This window comes from Eublepharis macularius, chromosome 2, assembly GCF_028583425.1.
Source record: "Eublepharis macularius isolate TG4126 chromosome 2, MPM_Emac_v1.0, whole genome shotgun sequence".
NCBI classification, from domain to species: Eukaryota; Metazoa; Chordata; class Lepidosauria; order Squamata; family Eublepharidae; genus Eublepharis; species Eublepharis macularius.
The window spans coordinates 152,284,818-152,304,712 of record NC_072791.1 but is presented as its reverse complement, the minus strand read 5'-3'; the positions used below and the strand labels follow the sequence as shown (position 1 = coordinate 152,304,712).

General features: G+C 41.9%; 1 protein-coding gene across 1 annotated transcript in view; it reads left to right on the top strand.

Annotated features, from left to right (window-relative positions):
• FNTB (farnesyltransferase, CAAX box, beta) overlaps positions 1-19,281 on the top strand; it is a 31,327-nt gene extending 12,046 nt beyond the window's left edge. Inside the window, exons 3-12 of the mRNA XM_054970857.1 lie at positions 1,653-1,725; positions 2,282-2,373; positions 5,091-5,237; positions 8,213-8,296; positions 9,594-9,680; positions 9,862-9,991; positions 12,373-12,505; positions 14,491-14,602; positions 16,412-16,526; positions 18,433-19,281. Coding sequence (XP_054826832.1) covers positions 1,653-1,725; positions 2,282-2,373; positions 5,091-5,237; positions 8,213-8,296; positions 9,594-9,680; positions 9,862-9,991; positions 12,373-12,505; positions 14,491-14,602; positions 16,412-16,526; positions 18,433-18,540 — 1,081 coding nt within the window. The 3' untranslated portion in view covers positions 18,541-19,281. The remainder of the gene's footprint in view (positions 1-1,652; positions 1,726-2,281; positions 2,374-5,090; positions 5,238-8,212; positions 8,297-9,593; positions 9,681-9,861; positions 9,992-12,372; positions 12,506-14,490; positions 14,603-16,411; positions 16,527-18,432) is intronic.
• The last annotated feature ends 614 nt before the right edge of the window (positions 19,282-19,895 follow it).

Here is a 19,895-nt window from a genome sequence, read left to right as displayed (position 1 = left end):
ACATCGCCGCTGCTGCTCTGGGCTCCATCCCAGCAGAGGTTAGTTTGCCCTGCTGGTTCCAGCCTCCACTTCTTGGCTCTGGATCAGTCTGGGAAGGAGGGGCTTTCTGGTTTGAATGGGGGGAACTTAGGTATGAGTGGTGGAACTCCTCCCCTTTTAGGCTTACCCATGCAAAGACTTCCCCATGTGTTCATTTTCAATCTTTTTTTTAAAAAATCACCCTTTATATCAATCTATTGATAAAAGCATGCACACATTTTTTTAAAATGAAGTATATGTTGTGATATCACTGGTGATGCCACTGATGCATCCTCAGTTAAAATTGATGACTGCTTAATGCAAACCAGTAGCTGCATTTGTGAAACTGTGGCTGGATGATCTGAAGTATACTTTTTTTAGGCCATCTAGCCCATCATACCTGTATGTGCAATGCTTGTGAAAGTTTAGCTTCTTCAAGATACAGTGTGACAGCTTTTGTTTCTGACTCGTGTAATGGTTGAGAAATTGTAGCAAAGGCAGATCTATGTTGGTTGGAGTGATGCTTAAAGGTGCGTTTATTAACTGTCCCCTCGCTGTGTTGGGCATAAAGCAAATTGATAGATTCTTGTCTGAGTGGCAGCTGAGGTTTAGTGTAATAAAGTGTGAAGCAATGCATGTTAGGTCTAAACAATTCTAATTTTATATATAGATGCATAGATTTTAAATTGAGTATAATAACCCAGGGAAGAGGTCTTGCTTTCATAGTGGAAAGCACACTGAAATTGCCAACTCAGTAGGCTGTGGCAATGCAATAAGGCAAATTTAATTCCAGAGATTAATTCCAGAGATTAGAAATGGTAATGGAAGTAAAAGTAAGAGCCATTCTAAAAATTCATGGTGCAGCCACATTTACAATGCCATGAGGTTGTTTGTCTCAAGGAACTAGAAATTAAGCTGAAAATCCCATGATTTAGGAATATTTCCAGTGTGCTGAAAGGATAAAGAAATTGGGGGGGTTTTTTGAGAGGCAATTAGGGAGGGACATGAGAGAAGTTCATAAAATTACTAAATTTGGAGAGTGCAAATAGAAATTATCAAGTGGCAGAGAACTTTTGAAATGGAATGAGATCCCAACAGCAGTTTGTGATGTGACATGGGAAGGAGGCAGGTTAGGTATTCAAAGGAAAAAAAAACTTTTTACAAGTGCTGGCATAAGCTCTTTTCATGAACACACATGAAGCTGTCATTGGTCAATCAGATTGGTATTCTCTTCCCTGACTGGTAGAAGAGCTCTCCAGGGTCTCTGGTAGAGGTCTTTCACATGACCTTCTACCTGACTCTTTTGACTGGTGATGACAGACACTGAAGCTGGGACTTTCTACATGCCAGGCATTGCTGTCCCACTGAGCTTGAGCAGCTCTTTGGATACTGACCAGAGTGCTGGTCTAGGTGAACTGTTTGATCTGACCCAGCTCAGAAGTGTTGATGTTCTTATGAAGGATTTGCGGTCAAAGATCAGGGCTGGAGCAGAAGACACATATGTATTTAAAATAGGTGAAATACCAGTACTTTAAAAAAAAAAGTTCCACATTTGTTGAATGAAAAACAAAGTTGGACATCACTAGATGAATTTACAAGTTTGATTAATCATCATGTTTTGATCCGTCCTCCAGGTTTGTTTTGCAACGGGAAAAGCACTTCCACTATCTGAAGAGAGGGCTGAGGCAACTGACAGATGCTTATGAGGTAATTCTTATAGAATGGAGGTATTTTATTCCTGTGGTTATTTTCTCTGAATACCATATTGGTTTCTAATCATAGCTTGGCTAAAGAAAAAAAGATTACATTAGCAGTTTCCTTTGCTCGTTCCTGAGCTTTCAAGATCTTTCATTTTTCTCAGGAACTTGAAATATCAAAGGACTTGCATTTACTGAAGAGCCCTTTTATGGGCAATATAAACAAGTGTTGGGTCTTCCTGGTCTTATTAATCTCTTCTCCTATTCTTATTTTACTTGTAGTCTTGGGATTCAATGCTTCCTTGATGTGATACCACTGTCCTTTGATTTAGCCATGAAATGATAAACAGAAAGACATTAAAAGTACTTTTACAGCCAAACAGACATCCCCTTCATAACTTGGCTCTTTTTCTTCTGGAACGGCTGTTTATTTTCCAGTAATTCTGTTTTGATTCACCCCTTGCATAGGGTGGTCTTCCCCTTCCTCTTGCTACGATATAAAGCACACTGAATTACCAGCTGAGTCACTGTCATGGTTCTAAACAACTGCTGCTTTCTTTCTCTAGTGTCTGGACGCCAGCCGCCCGTGGCTGTGCTACTGGATCCTGCACAGTCTGGAACTGCTAGAGGAGCCCATCCCAGACTCTGTAGCTTCAGAGTAAGTTTTTGTTGTTGTTGACAATTTTGACCTCTCTTGCAAAACACCTAATGACTTCTTCCAAACATGGCAAAATGCAGAATTGGTAATATATGGCAGAATATGACTCTTGAGAATCTGAACTTTTTTCTTAAAAAAAAAAATTCCTAACCTGTGTGGATACTGTGAGTAATTTGAGAATTGCATAGACACCAGGGCTAGAGTAAGACACACTGAGGCCCTAAGCTATGTCAAGTTTAAGAGGCCTTGTAGCATTACAAAGGAGAGGCTAGTAATGGAGGGGAGGAGGTTGTATTTAGAGGCCCCTCAGATTATAAACAGTAGACTACTTAGCTTGTGTGTCCATTGAAGGGTTCAGAAATCAGAGGGCTTTGAATTCTGTGCCCTTCATGGCTCTCTGTTGTCTAAAGCACTGGAGGTAAATTCAGAACTCATGCGAAAAGTTCCTGCAAGAAGACGTAGGGTTAAGTCTAGCTTGAAATAATTTGTTCTGCTCCACAGTTTCTGCCTATAAAATAGAATACACATTGTCTCCAAGAAGGACTCATTATCTGTGAACAGTGTGCAGCATTCTGGGCTAATTTCCCATCATCCTTGCACTATCCATAATAATGTTCTAGTGTATTTGAAACACAACAGTGTATTGTCTCATTCATCCTGCTTCAACAATAACCTCTCAATAGTTTTTTTTAACTTGGTGGAGGATTTTGGTGCATCTTGTGATCTGCATCAATGATGTTGGTAAGGAGCTCTGTTTCAGCCCCTGTGGCAAAGAAACCCAGTTCCTTGTTGAGTAGAAAGCCTGCAAGTGTAGGAGGGGAGGTGGTGGTGGTGGGAAGAACAGATAAGTGAAGCCTTTTTATGTCTGAGAAACACACATTGGTTGCAAAATGATGTTGCGATTCGAATGATTCTGCAGAGAAAAAAACTAAGGAAAAAGGGTTGTTTTTGTGAGTTGGGGGAGAGATCTCATGGGGAATGGGAAAGCAGGAGTGCTGCTAGAATGCAGCAGAGACAGGCTGTCCTGCTTGGGAGGAAGTGCAAGCAGGTGTGGATTCTCCAGAAAGAGAGATCAACAGGATTCACTGGTTTTTCCTTTTATCATTAAAAAAAAAGCATGCAGAATAGGTGAGATGGTGTCTAATGATGTTGTTCATAAGTGTTGCAGGCTTGCATACCCAGAAATGCAACAGTTTTAGGAAAATGAACCTTTTAAAAAAGTCCAAGTTGATGGCTGTTTGGCTGGGTATTCTGTTCTAAGAGAATCACTGATGATTAGAGCCTTCATACCCCCAGGCTTTTCTTCACACATCTGTGTTAGGGAAGGATGTGGTGCCTGTGTCTAGTTCATTTGTGGCTCACAAGTGTGCATGCTTTTTGCTGCATGTATATATGCTGAAAAGTATGATTCAAATTCAATCTTATTGCCCAATACTTAGATAGAAGTTTTTATTAGGGTTGCCAGCTCCAGACTGGGAAATTCCTGGAGATTTGGGAGGTGGAGCCTGGAGATGGCAGGATTTGGCATGGGGAAGGATCTCAGAGGGGTCTATTGTGGTAGAGTCCACCCTCCAAAGCAGCCATTTTCTCCATGGGAACTGGTCTCTGTGGCCTGAAGATCAGTTGTAATTCAGGGAGATCTTCAGCCACCACCTGGAAGTTGGCAATCCTACATAGTGCTGTGGGGCAGAGATCCTTCCAGTGCCACTTCTGCCTGCTCTATGGAGTCAAAATGGCCACAAAACTCCAGGTCTGATAACTTTTTTTAAAAAAATCTTGTTTCCATCCTCTGGGTCTTTGGAATTCTCTTTTGGCATAAGAGGAGATCCTGTTACTGCAGAATACAAGAATCACAGAAAGAAAGTGCTTTTATGGTTCTGATTTGCAAATTTGTCATCACTTACATTATTTTGGGCCTTGGACTTTCTTTGATCTTGACTGGCTGTAGCCTTCTTGTACATTGAGGGGTAACCATTGATGCCGGGATGCAAACATTTCCTAATACTCCTGTTTACAATATTTTCATTAACAAAGGCTTTCCCAGTTAATAATTAAAACTTGGTGAAGCATATATCAGTGTGACCAGGTCTGCAGAACTCAGGATAGGAGATAATTTCCACACCAAATGCAGCTGATAGAAAACTTTCTTTGCCACTGTATTTTTCTGATCTACTAATAAAAGTGCAGGATCCATTAATACTCCTAAGCTCTTTACAGAGGTAGCAGTTCAACCCTTCACCTTCCAAAGTTGGCAGGACAATCCCTGCCAAAGTTTTCAGTTTACTGACCTTCAGTGCCTCTGTCTTATCTGGATAAATCTGTCTGTATTCTTAAAATCTAGCTTCAGAATTGGTACCTAGCTGCCAGCATTACAGAGGTTGGATTGGATTCTATGTTACATGCAAAGGTCACTAAAGGAAGTGATTTACCATTCTTCTCTTAACCTAATTAAAAGTTATCCTTCTAAATATTATGTGGCAGTGGAACATAGTGCCACTGGAGGGGGGGTTGGAGATGGTGCTGGAATAAAAGCTTCGTGATGATTTTGGGAGGGGGTATGGGATGGGGGAGGGAAACATCATTTGGAAAAGCCCTAAATAATGGTTCTGGATAAACATGTGTGGACATATGGAGAGAGCAGAAGCAGCCCTAAAACCAAACTGATGGTGAAAGAAATTTGAATGCTTGTTTAAAATTAAGCTTCCTTTTGTGTCTAGTGTGTGCCAATTTCTGAGTCGCTGCCAAAGCCCAAGAGGAGGCTTTGGAGGAGGACCGGGCCAGCATCCGCATCTTGCTCCAACATACGCTGCTGTCAATGCTCTCTGCATCATTGGCACTGAAGAGGCATACAATGTTATTAACAGGTAAAATAAAGAATAGGGCAGAACCCCATGGGCCTTTGCTTCGAAACAAGATAATGGATATCTAAAACATCCCTGTCAGATGTCTCTTAAATCCCATTATTTAACCTCCCCACTTGCTAAGGAGAAGGAGCCTGCTTGGAGGGAGGGCGGAATACAAATACGATTAAATAAATAAATAAATAGTTGATAAACCCAGAGGATGTGAGATGGGACTTTGCCACAATGTGTTCTTTGATATCTGCACATCAGACCACATCCTCCTGCAACAGAAATCATTGCAGTTTCCTAATGGACGAGAGTATAAAGAGATTACTCATTAAATTTGGAGAAGACACCAAACTGGGAGGAGTAGCAAACACTCTTGAAAGTAGAAAGAGAATTCAATGAGATCTGTACACACTGTGGGCAGGATTGAATAAGATACGATCTAACAACGACGTGCCAGGTTCTGCACCTGGGTAACAAAAATACAAAGCTTGTATACTGGGTGGAGGATACACTTCTGGATATCAGTGTGTGTGAACAAGATCTTGGAGTATGAGTGGATGGGAAGCTAAATATGAGCAATCCATGTGATGAAGCAGCAAAAAAGGCAGTGCGCTCTTGAGGTATATCAACAAAGGCATAACGTTCAAATCATATGTCATTGTCGCATGATATACTGCGTTGGTCAGGCTCCACCTGGAGTATTGTGTGCAGTTTTGCAGGCCTCACTTCAAAAAGGATAAGGGCAAATTGGAATGGGTGCAGAGGAGAGCAACCAGGGTGATCAGGGGCCTGGAGACCAAGCCCTATAAGGAAAGACTGAGGAATTTGGGAATATTGAGTATGGAGGAGAGGAGATTGAGGAGGGGGGGGGAACATGATTGCTCTTTTCAAGTATTTAAAAGACTGTCACTTAGGGGAGGGAAGGGAGCTGTGCTTGTTGGCAACAGAGGATAGGACTCACAATAATGGGTTTAAAGTACAGGAGGGAAGGTACCAGCTGGATATTAGGAAAGTTTCATGTTAAGAGTAATTCAACAGTAGAATCAGCTGTGGTGAGTTTTCCCCTCATTGGCAATCTTTGAGGAATGGCTGGATGAATATTTGTTAGGGGTGCTTTAGGCTGTTCCTGCATTGGGCAGGGGGTTGGACTAGATGGTCTGTAAGACCTTTCCAGCTCTATGATTCTATGAATGCTTCCTGGAGGGATTAGTTGAATCTCCAGTCTGATTTAGGGTTCCCAGTACTGTCTTGGAAAATGCTGAGAAATTTGTGGGACAGTGCGTTGGGAGGGTGGAGTTTGGGACATTTCTGGATGTCACTCTAGGTGCATGCCCCAGAGATATTTACCATAGAGACTAGGAGAAATTTCTAGAGTGTAATTGTACAGAAAATTGTATGGGAAATTGGGGCCAGGGACAGGTAATTCTCCACTCTGGGTAGATAATTGTGAGGATTAATATGATACCAGGTGGTGGAGCCTCTCACAATGGAGACTTTGACTCCAAAAGAATGCAGTGCCTGTGCAAATGGGTTAGAACATGGTTTGTCAGCCCCCTCACCGAAGATAAAACTAATTGGAGAGTAAAATATGTTGTTTCATCAGGGATAGCTCCTACATCAAAGCAAAGAGAACAAAAGTATTTCTGGTAAACAAAACTGCCACCTCTGTTCATGCTGCTACATCTTGGAGTATTGTCTCCCTTGCTGTTCAGGACTAGTGAAAGTACCACAGTGCTCTAGACAACAAGCCATCAGAACTGCCTCTTGGAATTGTGCATTGTCACCATATGGCTAGTGGGGCAGTACTTATCTCCTCACATGTGCCATCTTGAGTCTGGGGATATAAGCTGGGATAGAAATTAAAAAACAAATTAAAATAAAAAAATAAGATCCATGAGTGGCAGAAAAACAAGGAGTAGCTTCATGTTGTATATGATGCCTCTAAATTCTAATTAGATCAGGACAAGCTATAGATGGCATGCCACATCTGATTGTTTTCATGCGCAACCTGCACTCTGGACAAGAGGCTACTGTTAGAACAGAATATAGGGAAACAGAATGGTTTCCGGTTGGCAAAGGTGTCAGACACGGATGCATATTTTCTCCCTAACTGTTCAACCTCTATACAGAGCATATCATAAGGATAGCTGGATTAGATTTAGAAGAAGATGGAGTGAAAATTGTTGGAAGGAACATTAACAATTTGAGATATGCAGATGACACGATGTTACTGGCAGCAAATAGTGAAGACTTGAAGCAACTACTGACGAAGGTTAAAGGAGGAAGTGCCAAAGCAGGATTACAGCTGAACATCAAGAAGACAAAAGTAATGACTACTGAGGAATTACGCAATTTTAAAGTTGACAATGAGGAAATTGAAATGGTTCAAGATTTTCTATTCTTTGGCTCAATCATCACCTAAAAGGGAGACTGGAATCAAGAAATCGGAAGAAGACTGAGACTTGGAAGAGCAGCTGTGAGGGAACTAGAAAAGATCCCTAAAGATAAGGATGTCTCTCTGGAGACCAAGATCAAAATAATCTCAACTATAGTATTCCCTATTACTATGAATGGATGTGAAAGTTGTACATTGAAGAAAGCTGACAGGAAGAAAATTGATTCATTTGAAATGTGGTGCTGGAGGAAAGTTTTGTGGATACCATGGATGGCCAAAAAGACAAATGAGTGGGTTCTAGGTCACATCAAGCTTGAATTCTCCTTAGAAACCAAAATTTTAACATACAGTGTCCATTTGGTTACCCTCCTGACACAACCCTAAAAAGATACGGACTGCTCTATTGGGATTTAAAGGAAGAGATTAGAAGTACAAGTTCCTAACGCTGGGAATGGTCAGAAAGTGACATGTTACCCAAAAAATCCATGTGATTCTGGCTAGATGTTAAAGTTCTGGCCTCTGAGTTCAGTTTGATTTTTTCTCCTAAGTACTCATTGCTGTGCTTAGTAGTCTTCTTGATTTTGATTTTCAGGGAGAAGCTTCTGGAGTATCTGTATTCCTTGAAGCAGCTTGATGGCTCCTTCATCATGCATATAGGAGGGGAAGTAGATGTCCGGTATGTTGGAAACATTCAAATATTTTTCAGCACAAGGCAAAACAGGAGTTTTAGTGTGTTACGAGATTCTAGCAGCATCAGTGAGTGGTCTGCTAATGTTCATTATTGTTTTGACATTGTGTAGCTCATCTTGAGGGGAGCTTCTGGCTTTTAAAATTATGAAGATGGTTACTGTTATGCTTATTTTCATGTAAGTCTGTGATTAAACAGAACCATAATTTGCTTCTCAGCATTGCAAGGTATGTGCTAACTTGCCTCTCTAGGTGGCAGAAAAGAATAATCCTTGACCGTAGTTCAAAGAAGAGATTCTTTGGTTTTGGACAAACAACACATACCATTGTTGTGGATTTTCCGGGCTGTATTGCCGTGGTCTTGGCATTGTAGTTCCTGACGTTTCGCCAGCAGCTGTGGCTGGCATCTTCAGAGGTGTAGCACCAAAAGACAGAGATCTCTCAGTGTCACAGTGACACCACAACAACCATTGTTCTCCGGCTGTGAAAGCCTTTGACAATAAATACATTTTTGGTGACTTTTGTGTTTCCAAGGAAAAATGTGAAAGGAGATTTTCAACCTTAACCATACTGAATTTACTTTAGTATTTTTTATAGCTACTAGTACTAATATAAATCTAGAATACCAATCATTTGGAACATCAACCTGCTGACTGAAAGAGGTTTCAATCCAGGATGTGTTACATTGGAGAACGGCTTCTGAATGCAGCTCCCAGTGTAACTCTGGTCTCCTCCAGGGTCATGTTCTCAGTTCTTTCTCCAATATTAGACTAAAGCTTTGCATTTCTTTGCAACATGCTGGTTTAGTACACTGAACAAATGTTACTTTTGGGAGAGAAGCTGCAAAATAGAGTGGCTTGGATCCTATGGCATTGTCCCCATTGTGCTTTTTTTGGGCTGCTGCGGGGGCTTTCTTTCTCCGCTGCACTCACTTTCTCTTCAGCTAGCACTTCAGTGTTTCTTCAGGAGGTTTATGCACATGGAAGTGCTAGTGGCAGAGGAAGTGAGTGCTGCAGTGGAGAAAACCCTCTGCAGTAACTGGAGAGATGCACAAGGGAACGCTGTCATAGGATCCAAGTCTTTGAACTAGAAATTGAAGCTGAACTCTGAGTGTGTGAAAATTAACTGATCCATATGGCCTGTGCTCTGCAACCTGGCTGGATTGCAGAATGTACATTGTATAGTTCACTGTTGCGGAGGCAATAAGCAGTTCTCACAAGAGTAGTAAGTCAGTTCATACCCTTTCACTAACTACAGAATTTAAATAGTGTCCTGTCTCATCACAGGAGCGCCTATTGTGCTGCATCAGTAGCTTCTCTTACCAACATTATCACACCAACACTTTTTGAAGGGACAGCAGAGTGGATAGCAAGGTAAGAAGATCTTCTGTCTCTGGGCCCTACATAATTGGAGACCTCTTGGGCTGCTGGACTTGACTATGCAAAGCTTCCAGAAATAGGAATCTGGTAGATGGGAGATGCATTTTTATATGGCAATTTGGGGGATATGAATGTTTAGTCTGACTTTTCCTATATGTTTTTGTTTTTGGATTAGGTGTCAGAACTGGGAAGGTGGGATTGGAGGAGTCCCTGGCATGGAGGCCCATGGTGGATATACTTTCTGTGGACTGGCAGCATTGGTCATTCTGAAAAGGGAACATGTATTGAATCTGAAAAGCTTATTAGTAAGTAACCATTTGTCACTGGTTTGTGTCAGCCTTGTTTAGCTTTTTTGAAATGTCTAAACTATAAATTCTAGGGGACAATTGTGACTATCACAATATCAACATTTTTGCCTGCTTTACTAGCCAGCTAGATTTCTAGTAACCAGGACTGGGGATGTCTTTTGATCCAGAGCTTTTCTTCATTACTCTTCACCTATTTAAAAATATTCCCTCTATCGGCACACTTAAGGATGAGACGACACCTTTGTGCTCTGCATTAATAGCTTTTGACTGTGTGGATCATGAAAAGCTATGGAGAGTCTTAAAAGAAGTGGGGGTGCCATAACATCTGATTGTTTTGATGTGCAACCTGTACTCTGGACAAGAGGCTACTGTCAGGACAGAAGATGGGGAAACAGAATGGTTTCCAATTGGCAAGGGTGTCAGACAAGGATGCATATTATCTCCCTACCTGTTCAACCTCTATGCAGAGTATATCATAAGGAAAGCTGGATTAGATCTAGAAGAAGGTGGAATGAAAATTGGTGGAAGAAACATTAACAATTTGAGATATGCAGATGACACCACATTACTGGCAGAAAATAGTGAAGACTTGTGCATGGGCTGCTATAAGTGGAAAGAAAAAACTGTTGCCCTCTCCCCAAATACAAAAACTCTGAGACACAACTGTAGATTTAGGGGGTGGGGGGCGGAGAAAGTACTTTTTCATACATTTCATAATTAACTCAAGGAACTCGCTGCCATGTGATACAGGTCTATCAATAGCTTTGACAACTAAATGGAACTTCTATGTTTGGAGGCAGCATATCTCTGATGGCTAGTTGGGGGAGCGGCACAAGGTGAATTTGGCTGCTGCGTCCTGCTGTGGGATTTGTCTGACCACTGTGGGAACAGAATGCTGGACTAAATGGCACAATGGTTTGATCCATCATATTTCTTATGTATTTCATAAATAATTTAAAACTGTTGAACATCAAGAAGACAAAAATAATGACTACTTAGGAGTCACACCATTTTAAAGTTGGAAATTAGATCCAGAGGAGTTAGCTGTGTTAGTCTGTAGTAGCAAAATAGTAAAGAGTCCAGTAGCACCTTTAAGATTAACCAACTCTATTGTAGCATAAGCTTTCGAGAGCCACAGCTCTCTGCATCTGATGAAGAGAGCTGTGGCTCTCAAAAGGTTATGCTACAATAAAGTTGGTTAGTCTTAAAGGTGCTACTGGACTCTTTACTAATGAGGAAATTGAAATTGTTCAAGATTTTCTGTTCCTTGACTCAATCATCAACCTAAAGAGAAACTGCAATGAAGAAATCAGAAGAAGATTGAGTCTTGGTAGAGCAGCTGTGAGAGAGCTAGACAAGATCCTTAAAGATAAAGATGTCTTTCTGGGAACCAAGATCAAGATAATCCAAACAATGGTATTTCCCATTACTATGTATGGATGTGAAAGTTGGGCTGTGAAGAAAACTGACAGGAAGAAAATTGATTAATTTGAAATGTGGTGCTGAAGGAGAGTTTTGCAGATACCATGGACAGCCAAAAAGACAAATAAGTGGGTACTAGATCAAATCAAGCCTGAATTCTCCCTAGAAGCTAAAATGACAAAACGAAGGCTATCGTACTTCAGTTGCATCATGAGAAGACAAGATTCTCTGGAAAAGTCAGTAACGCTAGGAAAAGTGGAAGGCAGTAGGAAAAGAGAGAGACGTAAAACGAGATGGCTTGACTCAATAAAAGAAGCCATGTCCTCCAGTTTGTAGGATCTGAATAGGTCTGATAATGATAGAATGTTTTGAAGGTCTTTCATTCATAGGGTCGCCATAGGTCGGAGGTGACTTGATGGCACATAACACACACACGTTAATAACATTTAGGAAAAAATGCATATATTTACAAGCATGGATGAAAAATAACCAGACTTTCTCCATAATCATTTGAGAATATTTAACTAGCTGAGAACTTACTTGCAGATTTGAGCATTAATTATTTTATTTATAATGGAAAATATGTTTTCATCTGCTGCAGGAAGCAAGGTAATCTTATTTACTCATTCACCAGTCAATCCCCTTATTCTGTATTTAAATAACTTTCTTTATTTAGGTAACTTTCATAAGGCTGTTGTGCCAGACTGCCAGTATTTTACATCCAAATTTGATATGGAGCTTTGACATCACCATTCTTCTTTTCCAATTCCCATTTGCTTGTTTTTGTAAATTTAATTTCTGAAAAACTTTAGACATTTCAGCCTGAGTATGGTCTTAGGTTGTGGTAAACAAACCACATACTTTAAGGCATGTTCCAGGGACCTACAACTGTAGTGGACACATTCAAAGGAGGCATAGACTGAATTGTAATGAGGGTTGTTTTCTCCTTCTGCCAGCATTGGGTTACAAGCCGTCAGATGCGATTCGAAGGAGGCTTTCAGGGCCGTTGTAACAAGCTGGTGGATGGCTGCTACTCATTCTGGCAGGCTGGCTTGCTACCTCTCCTACATCGAGCACTACATGCCAGAGGTTAGTCTGAGCATCATCAACTTCCCCATTTCCTCAAATGTACTCTTAACTTGTTTCCCAATCTGGCAGATAAGCAACGTTGCTTGGAGCAGAGTGTTGTCACAAGATACAGGTTGAGTGTTTTTAACTGTATATTGTGTACTAGCAACAGGGCCCGTTGTAAAAATAAATACAACGGGCTCTAGCAGTGGGTCCAAGGCCCTGCTGCTGCCATGGAGGCAGTGAAAAGGCTGCGTGGGTGGGGGGGCTCCCCTGCAATGCACCTCCCGGCTGGCTCTGCATCCCTTCAGAGGCCTGCCACCGACAACTCTCCTTTCAGCCTGACGCAGGTGCACCACAGGGTCCTCAGTGCACCTGCACCAGGATAAGAGGTGAGTCGTCGGGAATAAGGCTCACTTTTTTATGTTTAAGGATTCTTTGAGCTTGTATGAATAAATAAAATAAATACTAATATTTATTATAAATAATCAGTATTACCTTTTTGATTTTACAATGTAATCAAAATGTAATCAACATACTGTAGGCTTCAAAATAAGATAGCAAGTGGGGAATCTGTGAAAAATCCAGGCTTTGTGGTGCACCTCCTGCCTTGCCTTGCTTTTTTTCTCACCCCAACTATCCTTGTTTCCTTCATTCCCCCCCTCCCTCACCTTCTGTCTTTGCTCTCTGCCTCTCGTAATCCTCTCCCCTTCCCCATCTTTCCTCTGCTGCTGCTGTGCCTTAAGAGTGCTGCTGCCACCTGGCAATGCCAATGGACAACAGCTGAGAATGAGATGCAGTTGATACCTTAAGACAGATACCTCTTTTCCAATGGCTCTGTGGAGCTGATGATCCAAAGGACCAGGTGGGGCCAAGCGAGCACAGGCATGGGACCAGCACCTTCATGCTGTTCTTTGCTGCTGTGAATATTTGACGTTTGAGCAAATTAGGGGATTATTAAGACTGCCTGTCTTGCCTAGTCTTTCCTCCCTGCCATTTACAACCCTTTGCATCTGGGCACAGAAGATTACAGATAGATTTATATTTTTAGCAGAATACACAGTTGATCTGTGGAGCTGTTGCCTAACAGAAAAAGCAGGATATAACCACTGTAAAAAAAGAACTGTGGAAAAGAGGATTGGGCATAGTTGTTAGACAAGCTGTACATTGTCCCTAATGCTGCTTTTCCTTTCTGTGGATTGCAGGGTACTCTGTTGGTCCCCTGTGATGTTTGGAAATCTCTGGATCTGCCCACTGACAATTTAAAATGATTAGCATGTTTACCCCCCTCCCATTACCATGTGGGTTTGCATTCTTCTTAAATCAGGTTACTGGTTCCTTTGGGTGTAATGTTGGCACACAAGCACAACACTCATTGTTACCATGTATTAACACACATTAAATTGGGCCTCAGAGTGGAATACTAACTTGGATAAACCAGTAGGCTCAGTGTAGGAAAAAAGAACAGATTTTCATAAGGTTCATGTGAATAGAAGCTTCTGTCCTCCTGTTCAGGCTATCGCTGCTGGAATTGCTCCATTTCAGCTCTCCCTTGCCTCACAAGGAGAGAGCTGCCACTGGTTTGGGCTGCTCTCCATCCTTATACCAAACTTGCATTTTCTCCCCAGGTTAAGGAGCAAGAATACTGCCTGGCACTGAGAAAGCAAGGCTGTTCTGAGGACAAGGGCAGTGAGTGGCCAGTGCTGTTCTGCATTGTGAGGAGCAAGATTATATATTTATGCCCTGCTGTTCTCTCAATGGGTAGGCTAGGCAGAGAGAGTGTGACAGAATGACTGACCCCGGGTCTCCCAGATCCTAGTCTTGCACCATTACATTATACTGGTGAGGGAGGTTTGGAAGAGGGAATTGCAATAATATGATCCTGTGACGCTTAAATGTGATCTAATCCTTCCTTTCCTGTGCTCCTATTGGAATGCTGTGCTGGTGTCACATCAGCTGTTTTCCTAGCGGGCAGTTCAACACTCCCTATGGTTTGTTCTCCTTAGGCGAACCTGCCCTCAGTAAGACACACTGGATGTTTGACCAGCAAGCACTGCAGGAGTACATCCTGCTATGTTGCCAGTGTCCTGCAGGGGGCCTCTTGGACAAACCTGGCAAGTAAGTATCTTTAGTCATCGGCTGATTCTTTATGGTGGTCTTTCTTGCTGAGGAATGGTCACCATAATCAGAAAATTCCTTCTGGTGGTTCCACACACAGCAGGGAATGCCCGTGAATGGAGTGACATTTACAAAATGTTTTAACAGCAGAAGGGCAAAGGCTCTTAAGATCTCCCAGATCTCCTGTACTCTGAACCAAACAGGTGTTGCTGGAATTAATTATTTTCTCTGGTGTGAGCCCTGGCCCTGCCTTTTACTCTCCCCTTCATCTCCCTGTATCCAGATTGGTTCAACAGCAATGTGTAATGTACCCATACCCTTTCTCTCCCTCTCACCACTTTCAGGCCTCATCATTTTTAAAAAAGTCATCATCGTTTCTTATGTGTTGTGTGTTCAGGCTAACCTTGACAGTTAAATTGTGTGGGAGTGTGTTGTGTTTTCTGTATTTTTTTAGTCCAGCTCCCCCCCTCATTTTAAGTTTTTTAAAAAACAACATTGCAACATGGTTTTTTTAAGTTTTAAAAAATCCTCAGTATTTTAAACTTGTCCTCCAGAATGCCTCGATCAACAGAATTTTTTTTTTAAAAAAAATTAGAGCACAAACAGGGTGAGGTAGAGGTTAACCACAATGCCCTCTCTAATAACCAAACATTACAATGCATGTTACAAGCAAACAAAAGAAACTGATGAAACCACTGACGTCATCCTTCCCTAGAAAGCCCGCAGGAGAAACGGAGCATTTTTCTCAGTGTAGAAATAAAAACCAGGCACCACTTTGGTTCAACTCCCTCAGTTGCAGAAATATAGAAGCCCAAAGCAGATCCAACTCTCACAGGCTGAATACCCAGAAAACCTGCTGAAAACACCCCATGTGGAAAAAGCCTTGATGATGGTAGAAGAGCTACGGGGAAGAGGAGGAGCAGGCAGGTGGAACCAAGGCCTCACTCAGGTTGTGTGTTTTTCACACTGAGAAAAAAACTTTCCAGTCCTGTACCAGAGACTGACCCAATGTCTGCTGAGAATAGCTGAATTAGGCACATTTGCTTGTAAGCTCCTTAGTTTGCATCGTATATCCTACCTGTTGGTCACGAGGAGGAATGATTAGCTATGTAGGAATATGGGAACCTCACCCCGACCAAATTCCTTTGGCTTCAGGTATTTCACTAGTCATTGATTACAACCTATCTACACAGCTATGAGGTCTAAGAGTTTGCCTGGAAAAAAACGTCTCTGTATATTGAATTACAATGTACAATTCTATGGCCTCTCTGCTGTTATTTAGAATACATATGAAGCTACTTTACAGTGAGAGCAAAACTATACATATTATACACACACACAAACTAATATAGTTTTGTCTGATCTGATGGACAGCAGATTTCCAGAACTTCTAGTAGAGAAAGGCATTGTTGTCTTCACAAAAAGCTTGACTCTTGGTGTCAACCCTGAGGTCCACTTTCCTCCAGGAAGCTGGACCCTGCCAATCATTTCTACTAATGGAAGGGATGTGGTCACTTTTGCTGACCCCCCCCCCCCCCGGAGACTTCCAGCTCTCCCTCATTATGTTCTCCAGGAACAACATTTCAGAGGGCATTTTGACCTGCAGCAAGAGTAAACAGGCAGAGAAGCTGCACTTGGTCCACAGAGAAGTTTGATGGAATGCAAGCCAGTATTTGCAGGAAGGGATGTACTCTGTTTAAAGGGAAGTCAGAGAGGAAGGCAGTTCTATAATGAAAGTGCATGATGGCTGTTGAATGGGGCATTCTGTTCCAGGATTATCTCTGTACTGATCATCTTTTTGCCGTCTAGGTCACGGGACTTTTACCATACCTGCTATTGCTTGAGCGGCCTTTCAATAGCACAGCACTTTGGCAGTGGGGACTTCCTCCATGAAGTTGTGCTAGGAGTGCCAGAGAACCGCCTGGTAAGTTGCGCCTCGTTGAGTTGGGCTGTGTTGCATGCTGTGCTCCCTTTGCGTGTAGGCGCAGCCACTTGACAGGCATTCTCATCACCCATTTTGTTGTATTTATTCCCATAGAAGTGATTGTGGACATTCACTTGAATGGAGGAAGAGGAAATCAAACTGGTGCTTTTAGGAAGCCACTTGGAAATAGGAGGCCTCAACAAAGGCTGTGTGTGGCGAGTAGCTCCCATAACTGTGAAAGAAGGACAAAATGATATATTCTGTTCTGTGTAGCTCTAATGACTTTTCCTCAACTTGTTTTCCATGGAATGAATCTTGGTGGTAAATTTTCCCTGATGGAGGGGGTAAAAGCAACTTAGGGGGAGGGGCAGAATAGAAAGTTTTGGCAGGATAACGGTGCAAAGGGAGTGAAATAGTTCTCCCCCTTTATATTCCAATCCCTGTAGTTGTATTTTAGTTTTTTTTGTTTTCAAAGTGGAGGTGAGTAATTGCAGACCTACACCATGTGTAGGGTAGAACCTGTGCAGTTGTGCCTCCAGAAGTGATTTTCTGTCTGCTGTAGCAATGGCAAATTAATTTCATTTACTGTGATGGCAGAAAATAACACAATGGCTTATGGGAGGTGAGGCCATTCCATATTGGTGAGTCTGAAGTCCCATTGCCATCTTTCTTAGGTATTGCAATGCCTCACCCGTCTCCAGCTTGTCCATATTTTTCAAGCAGTGCCAATGCTGCTTAAGAGGAGATGGGGGGGAGCAGGGGACACAGAAGTCCAGCCTGGGGCAAGAATCCACAGGCATCATAAAAGCCCTTGAACAGAGCTGTCTTTCTGACAATGGCTATTCAGCGCTAGCCACAGGCCTGAAAAATTGATTGCCCCAGTGTCTGTGTAGCCCTGCCTTCTTGAGAAAATGAAAACGGCTGATTATACTTTTTAACATATTTCACTAGTGAAATGTGTCAGCAATTGGGTGTAAATAGTCTCTTTGGTATAAGCATCTGCTGCCACATACTGGCCAAATTTAATCAAGTCATGACATTAATTAATTTCAAAGAATTTCAGACAACTGCTGTAACACTTTTTTGTGGTAGGGGGGAGGACAAAAAAAATCACTGTAATAGGAAGCATGGCCACTCCAGATATTTGGGGTAGGGAGGCAGTAGGGATACTGGGAAATGGCAATGGATACTATGGTGGAAGACAAGTCTTTGACAAGGTACAACAGCCTCATCCTCCAGGTACAAGAGACTCGATGGAAGTTTTCTGTGCATCCAGCTTCCATTACCTACCCACTTTCAGACCTTTTCTGATAAGCACCCATAGTTGAGATGCACTTTCTATGTCTCAGGAAGGCAAATTCTGAGCCTAGTTTCCTTGATGTGAATTAACTTTGACCAGTAAAGATTGCATTTCTTTGTGCTCCTTACTCATTGCATGGGGATACTTTTGCCTCAGCATCATCTTTATTATTTAGTTTATTTGTTCTGTTTATATCATGGTGTTCTTCTGTGAAAGTATGAGCTTAACTTACTGTCTGAGCAGGGTTATGCACATTCCTTGTTTCCGCAGCATATGTTGCTGGCAATTCACAACTACCCCCCCCCACCCCTTTTGATATGGAGTACAGTATTCAGGATTCATGGCTTCTGACTGTAAAAAGCAATTATCTATCCTTTATGTCTGCAAAAATCCGCTTTAAACCATTTGGACACTGTGTATTCTCTGTAGTTACAGTTGGGCAAGACTTCAGGATTCTGCACTAACGTGGAATTATGTACACAGCTGTGTAACGCAGGTTGATTGCCAGATCTGGCTGTTCTTGCTGTTGACTTGGGGAGGAAGAGCAGCAGAGGGTTTGAGCTTCCTGAACTCTAATTCCTGTTTGTTCCCCTTTCTCCAAAACAGCAGCCTATACATCCTGTATACAATATCTCCCCTGACAAAGTGATGCAAGCTGTAATGTACTTTCTGAAGAAGCCTGTTCCGAACAGAGAGAAGACTGCTGCTGATTAATAGGAGCTGCTGCCCTTGCTAAATGCTGTGATGCATCTTCCTACCATTCAGCACATGGCGCTGCAAATTGTCTCAGCCACCATGGAGCCCATCTACAGAGTTAACTTTCTCGTTTTTACAAAATTGGGCTTGACTGTATGCGTCTTTTTTTTTGTATGTGTGAGAGCTCTGCTAGCCATACCAAAAACAAGCAGTGTTGAGTACCTGATAGCAAATTGGTTGCGTGATGGTATATGGTTAGATGTGCTGGTTGCTCACTAGCAGGAGCGGTTTTGGTTTCCAAACAAAGGAGCATGTTAATATTTTTAGTGTCTGGCAAACCAGCCCTGTTGCTGCACTTGCACTATGCTGTATACTGGTCTGGCTGCAGATGCCCTACTCTAGACCCCATTTAGGCAATACGAGTTTTGTCCATTTTACACTCCCTGAGATATTTCAAGCACTATGGGCCAGGAGGTGAGACTCCAGTTTATAAACAAAGAGTATTCCAAATCAACAGATCAGAAATAAACAAGTTTAGACAAAGAATAGTAGACACATTCCTTTGTCTATGAGCTGCTGGAGCATACCAGGGAGCACTCCCTTTCTTATGATATAAAATTGTGCCTAGAAGCTCTGTTTTGGCACTGATTGAAGGCAAGACTCTTGGATAAAACTTTTCACTGCAAATTAATATCCCTCCTGGGGAAAATTGACAATATGTTTCTGCATTTTATTAAAGATATACTAATTCCTTTCTTACTACCTTGCCCAGTCTTGTATATGTTCACAAATTTTTTCAACCTAAATGCATCTAAGTGCATCTACATGAGAATGCTTACATGAGAATGCAGGTTTGTTAATTTCCTCTTCCCCTCTCCAAAGGGGAGGTGAAATTGACAGAACCTTTAGGGAGGCAAAGATCTTTGCCTGCTCTATAGAGAGGTGAACTCTGCCTTTTTAAACTACACTTCCCAGCTAGCATTGCGTCTCCTTACACTTGAGCATTCTCTTGTAAGATATCTCATGTAGAGAAAGTCTGTCACTTCAGTTCCTAAAGGTTGTCAGGGCATTTGGGTATGACTTACCTACGGAGAGGCTATTGCCCTGCTGCACTATTTACTGGTGTAAGAGGAGATTATGTAATTGCTCAACTGCTGTTAAAATGAATCTTGGATGTGTGGAAACATTTAATGTGATGCCTCCCCTCCATTTTGGGAGGATGTACTGGTTTATTTGAGAGATTTGATAAACTTGATCCTTCACTAATCTAAACTACTACTTATGTCTGGAACAGTTATGGGCACAAGTACTAGTCCTAGAACTGTGTGAGAGATCTTTGATTATTGGCACTAGTGGCACCTTCTTCCAGAAAA